This window comes from Carcharodon carcharias, chromosome 11 (genome assembly GCF_017639515.1).
Source record: "Carcharodon carcharias isolate sCarCar2 chromosome 11, sCarCar2.pri, whole genome shotgun sequence".
NCBI classification, from domain to species: domain Eukaryota; kingdom Metazoa; phylum Chordata; class Chondrichthyes; order Lamniformes; family Lamnidae; genus Carcharodon; species Carcharodon carcharias.
In genome coordinates this window covers 47,932,680-47,947,861 of record NC_054477.1, presented here as the reverse complement: position 1 = coordinate 47,947,861, position 15,182 = coordinate 47,932,680, and the positions used below count along the sequence as shown (strand labels likewise).

The window sequence follows — 15,182 nt, the reverse complement described above, 5'->3', positions numbered from 1 at the left end:
TTGAGTTGTACCTTGCTAGCCGAATATTTGCATTACAGGCGGGCTGTTCTTGGTACAATAGTTAGATAGAAATCTATCAAATTGCAATGGCTTTATTTTACAATGACAGGCGATCGACCCTTTGCTAACTGATCCCGCGTTCGAAAATTGTTTCAATTTGTTTTTTTTTCAATTGAGTTGCAATATCGGAAAACGTTTTATTCCTTTTCTTCCGACTGAGAGAAGAATTGTGTAGAATTTTCCCTGAAGTGAGTGCCTATCTGTAATTCCTGCTAATAAAATACTTTTTCACTATCCTCAGTAATTGGTTTACAACCTTTTCTGTTTATTTATCCATAAGAGCTGGTGTTTAATGGTTCGGCACAGCAATTGGTTAATGGCTCAATAGTGAATCAAATGCTCAGTGTCTCGTTTTACGGCAAAGACGAATGGATTCAGGTGGCGGAAACACATGTGACCATTAATGGACTCCACTTTTATGACCATATCACATTGTATAATTATGAGAAATATTATAATTCAACCCGTTTCGCTTAAAATCGTTAAAACGTACTTTTCCTGTTACAGTTTCGAAATGTTCCGTCAGTGTGCGAGGCAGGGTGAACAGATTCGCCGTAAATATTTAGGAACACTCATGGGTGAAGCTCTTACAGAGAGAGTGTCTCAAAAATTGCCCAGGAGTGTTTAATCTGATGGGATCTTACCCATGCAGAATGGCGTAAAATTCATGCCAAAAGTATAATTAAACATTTGGTCCAGCCTAAATTAGTTTTAAAATATCAGGCTTAAAATGAACAAACAAAAAAAAGAACAACATGTTGTTCATTATTTAAATATTTTTTTTAAGAAATACTTTTATCAGTTAACGAAGAACAGAAAATGGAGTTAAATGAGGCGTTTAAATGGGTAAAAATCTGCAGAAATGTGCAATTACAGCAGGAGAGCAAAGTAAATAGTCTCTGTGTGAGAAAGCGTGAGTGAACACAGGTACTGGAGTGATCTTTGTCCTTTGCAGTACCTCCCCGCCTCCTCATAGCCTTGTCACCAAGTCAACCAACAGCAAGTTCTACCATATCACCCGGAAAGGTCAACAGGCGCTGTGAATTACAGAGAAAAAAATACTCGAAATAATCGATCTGCCGCTAACGGATACCAGGGCGGTTTGCAATTGAATTTTTAAAAATAAGGTCATCGCCAGAGCAAACGAATGTAAAAGGAAACTATTCAAAATGTATTTTTATAACGATGCCAATTCCTTTAACTGTTATAAGATAATATTCTTGCCAGAATGTCTTAACAAAGTCCCCTAATCAAAAGTCAATATTTAATCGGGTCGAAGTTTAAAACAGACGTTGGAGCAAGCGACAGGTAAAGCAGGAGAAAATTTAAAATACTGCAACATGAGACAGATCAATAGTTGAACAAAAATACTAACGTGGAGGTGTGTAAAGCAGGAAACAGGACCTAAAATAAAGAGAAAAGGAGCCATCAGGTGTAATCAACAAGGGATTCTACAAACGTGTTACAATACAAAAGAAGTTAAATTAACAAGAAGCAATGAACGTTAAAAGTTTATACACTAGTGCCAGAGCCGTATTTATATAGCACATTATTTCAAACGCAACCGATAGGGATGAATATATACAAAATCACATGTGGACCTGTTGCTAAAGGACTTCATCGCAGATGTGTTAATCCTAGCTCGTCAACCAGGATCAGTCAAGAGCACAGTAGCTAATCTTCGTTTGTTAGAAATAAAGCACCTTTCTTTTTGCTATCTGTGGTTCCCAGGCCCAAGTCGCCGAGAAGGCGATAACGCTGCCCTGTCTAATCTCTCACTGATACTGCTCACATCTGCTCATACATTTTCCAAGTTAAATGGTTAAAATTGAACATATTTGTGTAACTTTGCTGATTACGCTGGAATGAGGTAAAAAATTAATTCGTAGCCAGTCTACCTGCCATCTGTGTTTCGATTGAGAAAGCACAGAAATCGTTCTTGAATAAAGCAAGTATTTCTAGGAAGAGAGAAGGGCACATCGCCTGGCATTCACACAAGTTTCCATTGTTACTAAACTACATGGAAAGTAAATGGACTCGGCAGGCAGGTGAAGTTGACCAAGTGTTCTTATCATGAAATGACAGTCCAATAGGTTGTAGGAACCAAGTCACATGACATGTTCGGAGTTCTCCACTGAACATAACAGTGTCAGGTGCTATTTTGATTAGTGAATCAAGCTAGGCAGAGCTATTAAACTGTAAAATTACAGTGGTATCCTCATGTTCCAATTGTTTATGCACTAGTAGCCATGAATAGCGAGGAACATTATTATGCCCCGGCTCAAATGTATAAAGAATCATGCGCTTATCAGAGATCACAAGCCCAGGAATATAATCAAAGTCCACCAGCATGTCTCTATGTAGGGAGACAGCCACAGACTACATATTCCAATCCTTCTTTGGCAGGACTTGAACAAGGGAGTCCCGCTGATATTTCTCCTTTCGAAGTACCTGCGATATCAGAGGATCCTACAGTCTCGCATCTTCACCACCCCCAGCAACAGCACCCTGACCCGCACACCCACCAAGGGGCTTGCTTCGGGACCGGCTCCGAAATGGGTGCCCTGGACGAACACAGTAGAACTCATCTGCCCTTCCCGTGGATGAAATCGACCAAGTCGCATGCCCACGTCTGGAAAGGGCAATGGCCGGGTAAGTCTCCAGGGCTTCTTGAAAGGCAATTATTTTTCTAATCATTGTGGGATTTTTTTAAAAGATGACGATAACCCAAGAAAATAAACTACACATTAGGGATGGATGGAGAGCGTTAGATAACATGGGCTAAACATCATTTATTACTATGGGTATTTCACCCTGGTTAATGCTATCGATGTTATTGGTATGTTAAGAGCTTATTGATGTTCCAATTATCGGTGTTGGCAGAAGCAATGACATTGATTACTGTAATAGCAAGATCAATTAACACTTCAAGTTGTCAGTAAAATTGTGATGGTCATTAGACCATACTTATACTACACATTAAACAACAAATTTGCACATGCCTCCTTAAAATCAAAAGCGTGTGTTTATAATCACGGTCGTGTAAACGAACTTGTTCATGTTCCGCTTAAACAAGACTAATCCTGAAGATCGAACTGCTGTTCAAACGGCAACAGTAACCATTCACACTTCGCTTTATCATTTTCATTAATCGCTTTATTTTTTTAACAATCAAAATTACATCAACAAATCAACGTTGATATAGCCAAATCTGGTTGAGGGAAATAATTCTATTAAGAAAGATTTCTAATGCATTCTCCGGCAGAACCCAGTAGGCGTGAGTGTAAATTGTTCACTTTGTGGGACATAATTTGGAAAATGGGGCAAGGCTGGAAATGTCAAAAGCTAGTAAGCAACTGCTTGGCACTGTACAAAACGCGCGCTAATATTTAAGTCGAACTGAATACTGCAACCAGGAATCTCAGTTTGGAAAGAAAACGGGAATTTCTCCCAGGGAAATGTTCTAATCAACTACGCACTTCCTAGACTTCTGTCTGTTGTTACTTACTGAAGAATTGGAGTCTATCTCGGTGAAACATCTCTGAGGCGGAAAATCGAACGAGCTCCTTAACTATCTTTGGCAAAGTGCACATGAGCCATATTAAATTATTTTTAAATAAAACGTCCATTTTGAAAACTCAAAACTTGTCTAATATTGGGAACAAATTAAAATCTAATTAGGGCAAGCTATAAATTGAATTCAGATGCAAATCGCAGCGCATCCGGGTGGTGATGTGATTGCTGGCCATAAAGGGATCTTTATGTGTATAATTAGTCTAGATTTGTTTGCATCAAGTCATAAAAGTGAAATCGCAGCCCATTACATAACCAAATACATGTGGGACTGGATTAGGAGTCTCAACAAATGCTTAGCATTTCACCAAACAGATAAATTGAGTTATTTATTTCTCCTCGTTTGAAGCGCTTGTGTGCTCAACGCAGGCAGTCTTGTTAAAACAAATGCAATAATTCTGTCACCTCTCTAGTACAAATTGCGCATTTCAGAAATGATGTATCGCTTTTAAAAGATTTTCTTTTCATTTTACTGCTGCCTTTTTAGCGCAAATGTTATCAGTAGCTAGCAAATGGAGGGCAATCATCATTGTTCCGGGAAGCAGTTTGCCTTTTAAGAATTATATGTATACATCAAAGATTGATTTTCACTGCTTTCCAGTTTGGAATCAAACTGTTGTTTCTTTTTCTTCTGTTCGGTTGCGTATGGGTTATATTACTGTACCCTAGATGCAGTTTACGATTTTTCGCGTTAGTAAATTGAAATTCTAATTACAATTGCAGTTTACAACAAATAATAGGGAATGTTACAAGCATGGCCAACATGCCTGAATTATACTTCTACATGTAGAATCCAAGTTCTAGTCAATTACAAAAATCAATTTTCAACAACGAAAGGTGATCAGTAGACTTGTACCGCCAAATTCCTAATTGTGATGCTGTAGTCGCTGAGTATTTAGATTATTTGATCAGAATGTGGAACTCTGTACACTTTAGAACATGTAAAAATGAGTCAAATCATTACACGTGGCATTTACATGGCGATTCTTCGAATTACGGCTTCCACAGCAGGTAACAAGAGCAGTAACAAATAACTACTTCATAACATAAATAAATAATCTGAGTATTTCATAACACTCTTCCTAACATGTTAGGAAAGCAAGGAACAGGAGTAGGCATTCAGTCGCTGGAGTTGCTCCACATTCGGTTCGATCCTGGTTGATCTGGACCTTAATTCCTTTTGCCGCCTTTGCTCCATGTCCTTTGATATTTTGATAACAAAAATCTGACATCTAAGCCTTGAACGCTCCTAATGTCCCAGAGTATACAGACTTTTGGGAAATAAAATTCCAGATCACTACAATTCTTTCTGTGTAAATCTGCTTCCGGACTTCACTCCTAACTGGCCAAACTCTAATTTTAAGATTGTTTCTTTCTGCGTGATTCCTCCACCATAGCAACTAATCTTCTCGATCACATCCTTTTAACATTTTAAATATATTGATCAGATAAAGCCTAAATCTTTTAGTTCATGACAAAAAGCGACAGATAATAAGTGCTACCTATCCGCGGCCAATTACATTGGAGCTGCAATCCGACGTTGTGGTGTTGTAGGCTGCAGCGAAGAAACGTGTTTGTGGGCAGGTTCGGGCCTTCGTTGTTCCAACATTAAGAATGAACGACTTCATGAAACCGTGAAGCAATTGATCAGATCGCCAACACTTCATCGATGAGTTAGGGTGAAAGAGCGAACAGGCCAGACTTCACATTAGGGTTCTGCTGAAGGGTCATGAGGACTCGAAACGTCAACTCTTTTCTTCTCCGCCGATGCTGCCAGACCTGCTGAGTTTTTCCAGGTAATTCTGTTTTTGTTTTGGATTTCCAGCATCCGCAGTTTTTTTGTTTTTATCACATTAGGGTCGCCGCACGATTTACGGTTTGAATGAACCTTTATCTCCTTTATCTTTAAACTTAGTCACCATCTTGAATCAGACTGTCAAGATATTTCCAGCAGCAAATATAAGTTTCTGGCGTCTGACAGGCATCTTTCGCTTGGCAGCACACATCCCCCACCATGGAAGACAGTAATTCAGAGACAGTGTAAAGCAAGTTCTAACTAAATCAACTAAGCTAAGCTCCAACCCACAGTTTTGCGGAGCGAAATTCTAATGCTTCCGTTAAATACGTTTCCCTACTGGAGTGGTTTTACTTTATGATAGGCAGATATTGGTCATTTCTACTTCTCCACGCTGGTGGGGAGCTGCTGGTAAGGAAAAGGCCGTGTCTGCTGGCTTTGGGGGTCCCAGCCACTCGACACACGATAGGACCTTACACGGCTTTCTAATTGTAGAAGTGAAATATTTTGCTTAATTTGAAGAACCGACAGAATTTATTGAATCTCACTTCTTTTACGACAATAAAATATACACGCTTTGGATGCGTTTTCCCGGCAGCACTACAGAACACTTTTCTACAACAGTGTGAATTCATGTCACCTGAATATTCTGGACATTTTAGATATATTTTGTAGCAAACTAGTTTTTTTTTTTCAATTACGGAATTAACTTTGATATTGAAAGCTTTCTTAACCCAATAATTTGGAACGGTTCTCAGTGAAAATAATTGTCCTCTAAAATCCAGAACGGGAAAGATGTGGACATCTTTGCCAATTGCCAAGTGCAATTTACAATGCGCTACTTGTACTGAAATGCGATTATTTGACAGTTTGACATGGGATTACGAATTTAACGTAATACATTTTTCATTTAACTTGAATTACACAATCCCCAAATTTATGAGAAAGCTAATTCGTTTAAATAGCAATGTATTACAAAAGTACAATTTAAAGCTATTTGCTGTTTAGTTATAATTGATTATTTCCGCGATTTATCTTTAACTATTTAGAAAACAATATTGTGGTTGTCGATACCCTGCATGCACCTTTTTCAAACTAGGGGCAGGAAATTAAGTTAAGAATCACAGCAGAAATCGCAACTTAACGCGTGCCCTGTTAGACTGTATTTATTATAATAAAATTAAATATCTTCCTTCATATGTTTCAATGAATTATCATGAAATTCATTTAATTCCAAGCTAAAGATATTTGAAGTTACTCTAAAGCGCTTTCGTTTTGAAGTGTGATAAAAGTAAAATATTATTTTTGTACACTTACGCTTAAATGTTTAAGGAAATCCAGGAATTGTCGCATTCGGCATCTGTGGGGTATTCCATAAAGCAATTCGTATCACTTCGCCATTTAAATTAAATTTAAATAAGTACGGTGGTCACTGGAGATAAATTGGTCTGAATCCGTGAACCACTTAACGACCAAAACCAGTACTGATCTGATTCTACCATGAAGTAGTTTGGGGTGTAGAAAGTTTCACGCCTCTTTCCCAGAAATGTCCTCTTTTCCGGAATATCCAACTTTTTAGACGCCGGAGAGAGGGTGTGTGCATGTCCTTGGTTTTCGGTTTGGGTGCAATAAAACATTAAACTGGGTTTTTGTTTCTGATTGTGATAACGCAGGGTTGCTGAAGGAAAATTCTGTTGAGGGCTTCAATGATTCTTGCCCTGTACCTTAAAACTTTGACTGAATCCCTATCTTGAGTCTCATGCAGCTCATTTCTGCTTTATTAACACCCCCACCCCGCAAAGCTCTGTGAAGGGCAGTCACTGTTCTACATCGCTTAGAAAAATTAACTTTTGTGGGTGGCTTTCGACTTACACAAAGGGGAATGAGGGTCTACTGTGCTTTTGAATGCTTTTTAACACCAGGGTGTTATCAGCATTTCAACAGATAGAAACGTGGTTGGAGTAGGTTGGAATAATAGGTGGGAAAATGCCTGTTGCTAGTCGCTATCCTCATTTAAACTATGAATTTGCTTAATTGCATGTGCAGCGTAGCCAGGATGTCATAGCTTTAATTCCTTTGGCTGAATACTGTTAATTGACTATATTATTCATACTTTCTACAGCAATCAGCTTAAAATTGCATCGAATGAAACCTGAAATGGAAGTGGATTTTGATGTTTTCTCTGTTTTTAGGGAGTTCCTTCATGGTGGAACAGGAAGAAAATAAGCGCACGCGCACTGCCTACACTCGAGCTCAGTTGCTTGAGTTGGAGAAGGAATTCCTTTTCAATAAATACATCTCCAGACCCCGCAGAGTGGAGCTGGCTGTCATGTTAAATCTAACCGAGCGACACATAAAGATCTGGTTCCAAAACAGGAGGATGAAGTGGAAAAAGGAAGAGGATAAGAAGAGAGCCAGGAATGGCGCTCCTGAACAGGACTCTGTGGTCTCCTCTGGCGACCTCAAGGAGGATGTCTGTGTTCCGAATAATCTTATTGGAAGAGAGCTGCTGTCTGTCAGTGTCTCCTCTTCACAACCCTCCTCTTCCTTAAGGAGCCAAGGTACGGCTGCTAGAGACTCCGTGAAAAATTCCTAAAGTAAGACTTGCCAGAACATTTAATAACATCACAATATAGATCATTTTAATTGGAACTTATGAGAAAATATTTTAAATTAATTGCATAGGCTGAAACCTCCAATAAGAATTACCAAGAAATGCCATATTTACAGCATTCAGTAGCAACAAGGGCATAGAGCTAACATTTGTCATACATTTGTTTTATATTTTGCAATAATAGTCGGAGTATAATAATATATTGGAATGCAATGTTTACATTCCAGTGAGTGAAAGCTGGCTGGGATTGTTCAGAAATGAGTCAACTTCAAGAAGACAAAATATTCATATAATTTTGTGTTTGTGTTGTTTCAAGCAATCTTGTGTACCAAAGTAGTCAATTATTTTTATTTCGTCTGGTTTTGTTAATGATCATGGAATTGTTAGTTTAAAGGCCCTAGACATTGAATAACATTCAGTGTCCTTTTTCTTCCAGCGGTGTAAACTCAGGTGTTGCCTCTGGTTACAAATGAAGACGATATATTTGAAATAAAAGCAAAAAGCGCTGGAAATATATATTTGAAGTTGTATGTGTACAAATATTGCCGTTTTCTGTATATTGTTTTAACGTGTGTACTTTCCATAAGAGGAAATTGTTTTACTGTAATCCTACCAGAAAAGCAAACTGATAACATGTTACATTTTGTGATACGTTGTATAGCGATTCCATTTTAGCTGTCTGCAGATCTAAAGAACCTCTTCAATAAAAGAGAAAGACCCTTCAAAACTTGAGTTCACCATCAATTTATACGTGAATGGACTTGTCTGACCATTACTGCGTTTCTGTTCGAAATGTTTTATAACGAACTTTCATTTATCAAAGTATCAAAATGGTACATTTCCTCACTTTTTAGACACTCAGCGCACGAGAAAACTAGGGACAAGTTCCCAACATCACCTTCAAAATATACCTTCCCTCCTGTCTTGAATCAGTACCCTGGAGTAGGCATCTTCAATGTACCAGGTTAACTCTTACAATTCGTCCAGATGGGATTGTCAGACTAATGGCGGTTCTGCGCTGTAGGGTTATCACCATTGAGCTTCATTTCACTCGGCAACCTTACAATAAACAAAAAGGGAACATTTCATTAGGTACGATTGCACTGGATCTAACACCAAAGCTAGAATTTAAATTACCGTTCGAATCCACTACACTATGTCATCCAATGAAATAAATATGCATCTAATAATGTTTTAGAAAAGCGAATGTGTACAATTGATATTTACAATGTAGGGACTGCACGTTTTATTGAAGGCTATTGTTGGAATTTGCTGTGTCGTGTAAATCATTTACGGCTTACTTGAAGTGTGTTCGTTTCATTCTTTCATGGGTTGTGGGACTCCAGCATTTATTACCCGTCCCTAACTGCCCTTGAGAAATTGGTGGTGAGCTGTTTACTTAAACCGCTGCAGTCCACCTGGTGCAGGTAAACCCTGGTGCTGCTGGGAAGGGAGTTCCAGGATTTTGATCCCATGACAGAAAAGGAAGGGCGATATAGTTTCAAGTCAGGATGGTGTGTGGCATGGAGGAAACTTGCAGGTGGTGGTGTTCCCATGTACCTGCTGGCCTTGTTCTTCTGGGTGGTAGAAGTTGCAGGTTTGGAAGGTTGAAGGAACTTTGCCGAGTTCCTGCAGTGCAGCTTATGTATGGTACATACTGGTGGAGGGAATGAATGTTTAAGTTGGTGGATGGGGTGCCAATCAAGTGGGCTGTTTTGTCCTGGATGGTATGGAGGTTCTTGAGTGTTGTGGGAGCTGCGCTCATCCAGGCAAGTGGAGAGTATTCCATCACACTCCTGACTTGTACCTTGCTGGTGGTGGACAGGCTTTGGGGAGTCAGGAGGTGAGATACTCACCTTGAAATTCCTAGCCTCTGACCTGCTCGTGTAGCCACAGTATTTATGTGACTGGTACAGTTCAGTTTTTGGTCAATGGTAAACCCCAGGATGTTGATAGTGCGGGATTCAGTGTTGGTAATGCCATTGAATGTCATTTTATTTTTTATTTTTTATTTTTTGTTTTGGATTTCCAGCATCCGCAGTTTTTTGTTTTTATCTCTGTGTTTAATTGACTACCACTTCTCTTCAAGAAATGCCTACCTTGAAGTTTTGTTCTACTCTCCGACAGGATTTTCGAATCTCTCTTTCTGCTTGTTTGTCCCAACAACCACCACTCCCCCCCTTCTCTCCCTTCCCCACCACCCCCCCACAGCCCCCCCCCCCCCCCCCCCCCACCCTCTTAAACCAGCTTATATTTCACCCCTCTCCTATTTTTACTTAGTTCTGTTGAAGGGTCATGAGGACTCGAAATGTCAACTGTACTCTTCTCTGCCGATGCTGCCAAACCTGCTGAGTTTCTCCAGGTAATTTTTAATTTTTGTTTTGGATTTCCAGCATTTGCAGTTTTTTGTTTTTATCTCTGTGTTTAATTGACTGCCACTTCTCTTCAAGAAATGCCTACCTTGAAGAAATTTTGTTCTACTCTCCGTCAGGATTTTCGAATCTCTCTTTCTGCTTGCTTGTCCCAACACCACCCCCCAAACTCTCTCTCTCTCCCCTCCCCCCACCCTTAAACCAGCTTATATTTCACCCCTCTCCTATTTTTACTTAGTTCTGTTGAAGGGTCATGAGGACTCGAAACGTCAACTGTACTCTTCTCCGCCGATGCTGCCAGACCTGCTGAGTTTTTCCAGGTATTTTTAATTTTTTGTAGTGAAGAGTTTTCCCCCTGATTCCCATTGACTCTGGTTTTGCAAGGTCTCCTTGATGCCACACTTGGTCAAATGCTGCCTTGATGTCAAAGGCAGTCACTCTCACCTCACCTCTGAGGTTCAACTCTTTTGTCCATATTTGGACCAAGGCTGTAATGAGGTCAGGAGCTGAGTGGCCCTGGCAGAACCCAAGCTGAGCATCAGTGAGCATGTTATTGCTAAGGGGTTGACCCCTTCCATCACTTTTCTGATGATTAAAAGTAGACTGATGGGACGGTAATTGACCAGATTGGATTTGTCCTACATTTTGTAGATAGGATTTCTTCATTGCTGGGTAGATGCCAGTGTTGTAGCTGTACTGGAACAGCTTGGCTAGGTGTGCACATAGTTCTGGAGCACAAGTCTTCAGTATTATTGCTGGAATGTTTTAGGGACATAGCCTTTTCAGTATCCAATGCCTCCAGCCATTTCTTGATATCACAGGAAGTGAATCAAATTGGCTGAATATTGACATCAATGATGCTAGGGTCATCAGGAAAAGGCCAAGATGGATCATCCACTTGGCACTTCTGGCTGAACTCAACACTTTTACACATATATGCTAGGCTCCTCCGTCATTGAGGATGGGGATATTTATAAAGCCTCCTCCTCCTGTTAGTTGTTTAATTGTCCATCACCCTTCATGACTGGAAGTGGCAGGACTGCAGAGCTATGATCTGATCTATTGGTTGTGGGATTGCTTAGCTCTGCTTATTACATGCTGGTTCCACAATTTGGCATAGAAATAGTCCTGTGTTGTAGCTTACCAGGTGGACACCTCCAATTTTTTAATGGTGCTGCTCCTGGCATATACTCCTGCACTCCTCTTTGAGCCAGGTTTGATCCTTTGGCTTGATAGTAATGGTAGAGTGAGGGATATGCCAGGCCATGAGGTTACAGATTGTGGTTGAATACTGTTCTGATGCAACTAATGGCCATTTGGGTGACCAGATTTTCAAAATTCAAAACTTGGGCACATTGTAAAGCCTGGAAAAGCTGTGCTCCATGATGATGCACATGTTAGGCAACCAATGGCCGGAATCTGGGGGAGGGGCAGTTGAAGGTAGAAAGTCATATGATGACATCTCCTGGAATATGTCCAGCCAAAGTTGGCAACCCTATTAGGGCATCCAACTCAAACATCTTTATGAAATGTTCTTACTTGTGAGGTTTATTTAAATTCATTGTAAGAATGATTTGCTACATCACACTTCCTGATCACTACTTACTAATGTAGACACTGGTGAAAAAGATCGGACCACATCTCCAGCTGGTAGGCAACATGGCTTTTCTGCCATGGTGATTTCTGACTGGAAAATCTCAGCATTTAATCCATTATGTATTTGGTGTGCAGCATGAGGATTCAGTGTAGGGATGAATGGTTAGTATGGTTCATGAGCATTTGATTAGGGTGGAATACTGGAATTTGATACCTCTCCTCCCGGAGCTGAGTTGCGAGGTGGGCAGAGGGTGCCATTTGTTTGATTGGTTGGGACAGTGTGGTGCCAGATGGGGACCCCACAGTGATATAAGCAACAATATTCCTCATCTTCAACTGCAGAGGCTGAGCACACCAATTACAACCCAATATACTGCACTGCCACCACCCACAACCTCCCATCCACACCCTTCTTGCCAATTTTTTTCTGTGAAGGCATCAACCCTTGTTGGCTACTGATTACCTTCAATATTTTAGCCAATTGACCATTCCACAAATGACAGTAAGTGATTCCAGGCCATTAAGGCATGGGAGGTTTACACTCAACTCTAATACTGCCCCTTGACAAATATACGTGTGCCAACTTTTCAATCCTTCTAACAATAGACATTTTCAGCCAAAATGGATTTTAAACTATTAGCCCATGTACCTCAAGTGTAGGAAATTTTGTTTGTACCAAACCCAGAGCTGCAAACAGGAAAACAAATGATCTTTCAATGAGAAGTTTGGTTGAATGTCCCATGGCCTCAACTGAACTTGCCTGTCACCTTCCTCAATGCTGATTGGTGGTTTACTGATGGTTTGAACAATGTGGAGCAAGCCTTTGGTACACCGGGACATTTACTGTGCTGCTCTCCAACTACCTCTACAAGTGCGGCTTCTGGTTGGCGAGCGCTGTGGCCAATCTTCTGTCATCTCCCAGAGACTGGTTCCCTCCTGGCTCTGGATACCAGTGAGAATGATTTCTATACTTTTGGGAGTGTCCCAGTGCAGCTGCTTAAGGGATGGTGAGTGGGTGGCATTCCAATTCCCAGGGTGCAGCACAGCATGATAAATCTTTTTTGGGCTTGCCAGCAGTAAATGGAGCATGAGGAGCAAAGGGGTGCAGATTCAGGAGAGGAGGTGAAGAGATGCTAGTGACATGTGAAAGAAAAGGTAAAGTGCTGGCGGAAATCTCTGATCTGGTTCATGTAAGGGAAAAGTCAAAACCGGAAGGTTTGAACAATGTGGAGCAAGCCTTCGGTACACCGGGACATTTACGAAAAAATCAGCACTGTTCGGCAAAAACTGGGACATCTGGTCACCCAAACTTCAGGGTTGGATGCCCAGTTTTGGGCTGCTAGATCTGTGCTGAATCTATCGCATTAAGCACAATGGCAATGATACGCAACACAATAGAGGGTATGCTTGGTGTGAAGATGGGACTTGCCTTCACAAGGATTGTGCGGTGCTCACTCCTGCCAATACTGTCATGGACAGATACATCTGTGACAAGTAGATTGGTGAGGACAAGGTCTAATAGGTTTTCCCCTCTTGTTGGTTCCCTCACAACATGCCACAGACCCAGTATGGTGGGTAAGCCCTTCAGGACTGACCGAGCTGGCCAAGTCGTGGAGCTACTGAGCCACTCTTAGTGATGGACATTAAGTTTCACACCCAGAGTCAATTCTGTGCCCTTGCCATCAGTGCTTTCAAGTGGTGTTAGTCAGCTGAGGGAGGGCAGTAGGTGGTAATCAGCAGGAGGTTTCCTTGCCAATGTTTGATCTGATGGCATGAGACTTCATGAGTTAATGTTGAGGACTCGCAGGGAAATCCCTCCTGACTGTACACCACTGTACCATTTTTGCTGGGTCTGTCCTGTTGGAGGGGCAGGGCATACTCAGGGATGGTGATGGTGTCTGGAGCATGGACTGCAAGCTATGATTATGTCAGGCTAGTTGACTAGTCTGTGAGACAGCTCTCCCAATTTTAGCACAAGCCCTCAGATATCAGTAAGGAGGACTTAGCAGGTTAAACAGGACCGGGTGTGCCATTGTTGTTTCTGGTGCCCAAGTCAATGCCATCCAGTTTCATTCCTTTTTGACTGTTCTGTAGAGGCTTGGTACAATGGAATGGCATCCTGGGCCATTTCAGAGGGCAGCCTGGAGTCACATATAGGCCAGGTCAGATAAAGGCAACAAATTTCCTTCCCTGAAGGAAATTAGTGAACCAGCTGGCTTCTTTAAAGCAACAATCATGGCATTATTACTGAGACTAGCTTTCAATTCCAGTTTTTTAAATTACTTAATTGAATTTAAATTCCACCAGCTGCTATAGTGGAATTTGCACCCATGGGTTACTAATCCAGTGACATTACCACTATGCCACCATCTCTCCAAATTAGTTATTTTATCAATCTTATATGATACCTGACTAAATGAACACACTTTAAAATAAATCAATATTAATTATAATTAATGATAGAATACCCCATTTGAAATACTGATTTCTCTTCTCTCCTTGGTCTTCCTGTACTACGTAGCACCCCTCGCTAAGGGAGAGAGAGAGAGAAATGCCAGGAGAAGGTAACTGGCTCCCATAAACAATATTGCAGAGCTTCCTTTGAAACCTGGTGTGGATAAAGGCTGTTTGGGTACACTTTCTTCAGAATTTTCCTTCCTCCATTTCTGGAAGTGCAGGAGCTCCATCCACTTCCTCTCTGTGACCATTGAGATGGGAGTATAAGTAGCAAACTTGTGGTGTATACCCCCAATGAATCCATTCTTTTCTCCCTCCCAAACATTGCCGCCTAAACATCACCATCTCCACCTAGCATCTTTGAGATGCCCATCATTGCGACCTGGAGAAAAAAGTAGATGAGAGTCAAGCAATATGTCTCTTTCGATTGACATTTTTTTCCCATCCTCCACTCACTAATGGCAAAATGCTGAAATAATTTGTACAGTATCTATAGTTCCAGCGCTGAAATCAGTAGTTCATTGTATTTTACCATTCTTTGGGGAACAACACTTTGAAGAGTTTCTGGGTCATTTATTTGGGAGTTCATTTTTTAATCAAAACTCATGATAGCCCTAACAGAATCTATGGCACTGGTAGCAAAAATTGACATGAGGGAATTAAAAAAAAACAGTGCAAACTGCTCAGTGATGGAACAGAAGCTAGAGGATATGGG

The 15,182-nt window shown here is 40.8% G+C and overlaps 1 protein-coding gene across 1 annotated transcript; it reads left to right on the top strand.

Moving 5' to 3' along the window:
• The first annotated feature begins 2,309 nt into the window (after window positions 1–2,309).
• pdx1 (pancreatic and duodenal homeobox 1) lies at window positions 2,310–8,024 on the top strand. Its single transcript, XM_041199720.1, has 2 exons — window positions 2,310–2,712; window positions 7,621–8,024. Exons 1-2 carry the CDS (start codon window positions 2,310–2,312, stop codon window positions 8,022–8,024), a joined length of 807 nt encoding a protein of 268 aa, XP_041055654.1.
• Window positions 8,025–15,182: the final 7,158 nt, after the last annotated feature.

Coding starts and splice junctions, on each gene's coding strand:
- pdx1 (XM_041199720.1), top strand. CDS start 2,310: ATGAATAGCGAGGAACATTATTATGCCCCGGCTCAAATGTATAAAGAA. Junction 2,713..7,620: donor CTGGAAAGGGCAATGGCCGG/GTAAGTCTCCAG, acceptor CTCTGTTTTTAG/GGAGTTCCTTCATGGTGGAA.